The sequence below is a fragment of the Limulus polyphemus genome, unplaced genomic scaffold, assembly GCF_000517525.1.
Source record: "Limulus polyphemus unplaced genomic scaffold, Limulus_polyphemus-2.1.2 Scaffold4463, whole genome shotgun sequence".
Lineage (NCBI taxonomy): Eukaryota > Metazoa > Arthropoda > Merostomata > Xiphosura > Limulidae > Limulus > Limulus polyphemus.
The window spans coordinates 87,341-91,006 of NW_013670073.1; the positions used below are offsets into that span (position 1 = coordinate 87,341).

The following is a 3,666-nucleotide window of genomic DNA, read 5'->3' on the forward strand; positions in this document are numbered from 1 at the left end:
TACGTGGTAATACACCAAGTTAATCATTCATCTACGTGGTAATACACCAAGTTAATCATTCATCTACGTGGTAATACACCAAGTTAATCATTCATCTACGTGGTAATACACCAAGTTAATCATTCATCTACATGGTAATACACTAAGTTAATCATTCATCTACATGGTAATACACCAAGTTAATCATTCATCTACGTGGTAATACACCAAGTTAATCATTCATCTACGTGGTAATTCACTAAGTTAATCATTCATCTACGTGGTAATACACTAAGTTAATCATTCATCTACGTGGTAAAACACCAAGTTAATCATTTATCTACGTGGTAATACACTAAGTTAATCATTCATCTACGTGGTAATACACTAAGTTCATCATTCATCTACGTGGTAATACACTAAGTTAATCATTCATATTCACATAAATCTTCATCATCGCTAGAATTGTCACTACCATCAGATTTGTTACCTTGAACTTTTACTTCAACCTCTTCTGACTCCCACAGCATGACATCATCCGTCTCATCCATTACATTGGATATGCAATATTTTTTGAAACTTTTAATGATGCTTTAATCGTTTTTGGTGGTAACTTCTAGTAAAATACCCAACAAAATTGAACTTGTACAGTCCATATTTGGAGGAGGAAAAAAAGTGAGCCTTACATTCAGCCAAATAAAGTAAATTGATTTAGCTCTAGCTGCCATTGTTCCTTTATTATTCTCACATAGATAACATCTGTCCTGCCAGTGAAGGATATTGTTACAATACTACACATTGTCCATCAATGGCAGGTTAGGTGAAATCATGAGGTTACAACCTCCCAACAGTGACATATGTGGTGCAACCTTCCTGAGAAAATATTGTTATAGAATCTGGTATGTAATAAATACTGTGATCTCTTGGTTAGCTCTCTCAGGCTGAGCTCAAGCGCTCATTTTGATAAGCTAAATTTCAGTCCTTTCTTTGTAAATAGTAATACTCTCCTACAATTCAAAGTAATGTAGACAAAAAGATTTAGATTACTTGTTGAGTTGGGTGAATAAATGGCAGATGACTTTTAAATAAAATAAATGCAAGATAATGCATGTGGGATATCCATTTTGAATTAGGAGTATAATTTTGATGGGAACAACCTTAACAGTGTTGTGGAAGAAAAACATCTTGGTGTTCTGGTTAATCAGTCTCTAAAGCCATCCAAGCAGTGAGCTGTTGCTAGTGGTAGGTCAAACAGAGTTTTAGGTTGTATCTACAGATATACAGAATAAAAGTCTAAAGAGGTTATAATGTCATTGTATAGGTCACTGGTTAGGCCACATTTAGAGTACTGTGTTCAGTCTTTAGCTCATTACCTTAGAAAGGGAATTGAATTGTTGAAAAGGGTTCAAAGGAAGGTTAGTAGCATGATGCCTAAGATGTATAGGTTGTCATATGAAAATAGAATAAGATCTCTGAACATTTCTCTTGAAAAAAGAAGAGTTAGAGGGGATCTGATTGAGGTTTTTAAGATTGTTAAGGGAATTAATAGTGTTGAAGTATTATCTTTTTTCGTATTTAATGGTGAAAATGATAAGACTAGAGACACAAATATAAATGTTTGCAGAGTAGAAGCCATATTCAGCTGAGACAGTTTTATTGTTAAAAAAAGGGGTGGTTGGCCTATGGAATGGGTTGCCTTCAGATGTGGTGGATGCAATAAATTTAAGGAAAAACTTGATAAAAATTTGAATGATAAGGGCTGGCATTGAATTTTATAGTGTTTAGTTTAATTTAGTGGATGGGACAGCCTAGATGGACCAAAAAGTCCCTCATTGTCTTTTAGTGTTATGTTATACGCATAAAATGTTAAATGCATTTGTTGAAAAAAACCTACATTAGCTGGGATACTGTTCTCATTTGTTTTTGCCATTTTAAAACTGTCTAAAGTGTAATGGTTCAGAAAACAAGCAACAGTAAATAATATATTTCAAATGAAATTCCTGTTTGGAAGAACATTTGATGTTTTCTTCAAAAATTTCTTAATGGCTTAATTTGACTTGTTATTTCAATCCATATCTGTTTTGCTGAATACTGTCTCTCCCAGGTAACCCTGAAACTTGGCTGAAACAAAACTTGGGTATTAACCTCATACTAGTGATGGGCTAGAATAGAAGTTTCAGCAAAAACAAAATGAATTCAGCATTAAGTGCCATTTGTAGGAAAGAAATCTGATAATAAGCTACTGAATATTCAAGTGGTAACCAACTTGTTACCAAATGCAAGTTAAAACTATGCGGGTTCTGAAGTGGAATTGCCACTTTGTTACAGTATTGTGCAAATTTAATCAAACACCATATTGCTGCTGTAGTTTTGATTTGTTGTGCCTATGAAATAAAACCAGCGTAGTTTAAAATGTTGGAAAAATTCATCGAAAAAAGGAATTCTGGTTTTACTGGACTCCATACTTGACAAAAGTACCTACTGTACTAAAGAAAGCCTCTGCACACAGCTCCAAGAAAAATAAAATCAAATTACACCAGAAAATACATAAACACAATCACAAAGATTGCCAAGCTGTTACTGATGCCAAAGGTGGCCACACTAAATATTAGTATTGTAGAAACTTAGACATTATTGGCATCCTAATTTTGTAATAGTTTCATATAAGATTAATTTGCGATAATTACAAGTTGGTTTCTATAGCAAACCCACGACTATTTCTACTTGTAAAGTTATAAAATGACAATTGTTAAGGTGTTCTACTTGCACAAAATATCAGCTGCATCTAACTTCTACCTACCTTCCATTTCTGAGCTTCTGCTGCAGCTATCGCTTCAACTTCTGCTGGATTTTGGACCACATGACCAAACTTTCCTGTGAAGTCCATTGCTACCTGAGTTTTATGACAGAGGTAATCCTAAGAAACAAAACTGTTACTTCTTATATTGATAACAACAAATGGTTCAATTTCCTATACTCTGAATATTAAGGTTATGTATCCATGATTATTTTTTTAAAAGAAAGGTGTTATCATACACAGAAGATCATATATATATTTCAAACATAAATGTAAGTACAGATATATTACAAATCACAATGGTCTCAATACTAACCATACTTTTGAAAGTCTTCAAAATATTTCTATGATAAAAGTTGCAGTGACACAAAATTAAAAATTTTTTTACAATCTTGCATTATGCTTAAAACACAGGAATGAGACAAAGATTTAATGAAATAGATCGGATATGATGATAGCCGTGGAACATCCTACTAATATAACTGAATATTCTAACTTCATAAAATCACTAATTAACAATTATTACTCAACCATTAACCTGTTAATACAACACTCACTATTATAGGGTGAACTGCTCAATAAGAGCAAACCAGTTTTTGGGTGCAAAATGCTTTCTTTATAAAACACCACTGAAATTTCAAGGCTATAGGTACTTTACAGTAATTACAGTATACATGTCCAAGTGACAGAATTAAAAGTTTTATGCGATATTTTAAAAGATAGGTTCATAGATCTATTGCAAAATATTAGTATTATAACAGACTATAAACTACGAACATCACCACAATAAGATGCCATACAACTCGGCTTACCTAAAAACAACATTTAATACATGATACCTACAGTAAAAATAGACGATACAAAATGGTAAAAATAAATAAAAATAGACA

The 3,666-nt window shown here is 32.7% G+C and overlaps 1 protein-coding gene across 1 annotated transcript in view; it reads right to left on the bottom strand.

Annotated features, from left to right (window-relative positions):
* LOC106471190 (growth factor receptor-bound protein 14-like) overlaps nucleotides 1-3,666 on the bottom strand; it is a 16,569-nt gene that overhangs the window by 7,503 nt on the left and 5,400 nt on the right. The window contains exon 6 of the mRNA XM_013931780.2: nucleotides 2,780-2,896. Within this exon, the coding sequence (XP_013787234.2) occupies nucleotides 2,780-2,896 (117 nt within the window). The remainder of the gene's footprint in view (nucleotides 1-2,779; nucleotides 2,897-3,666) is intronic.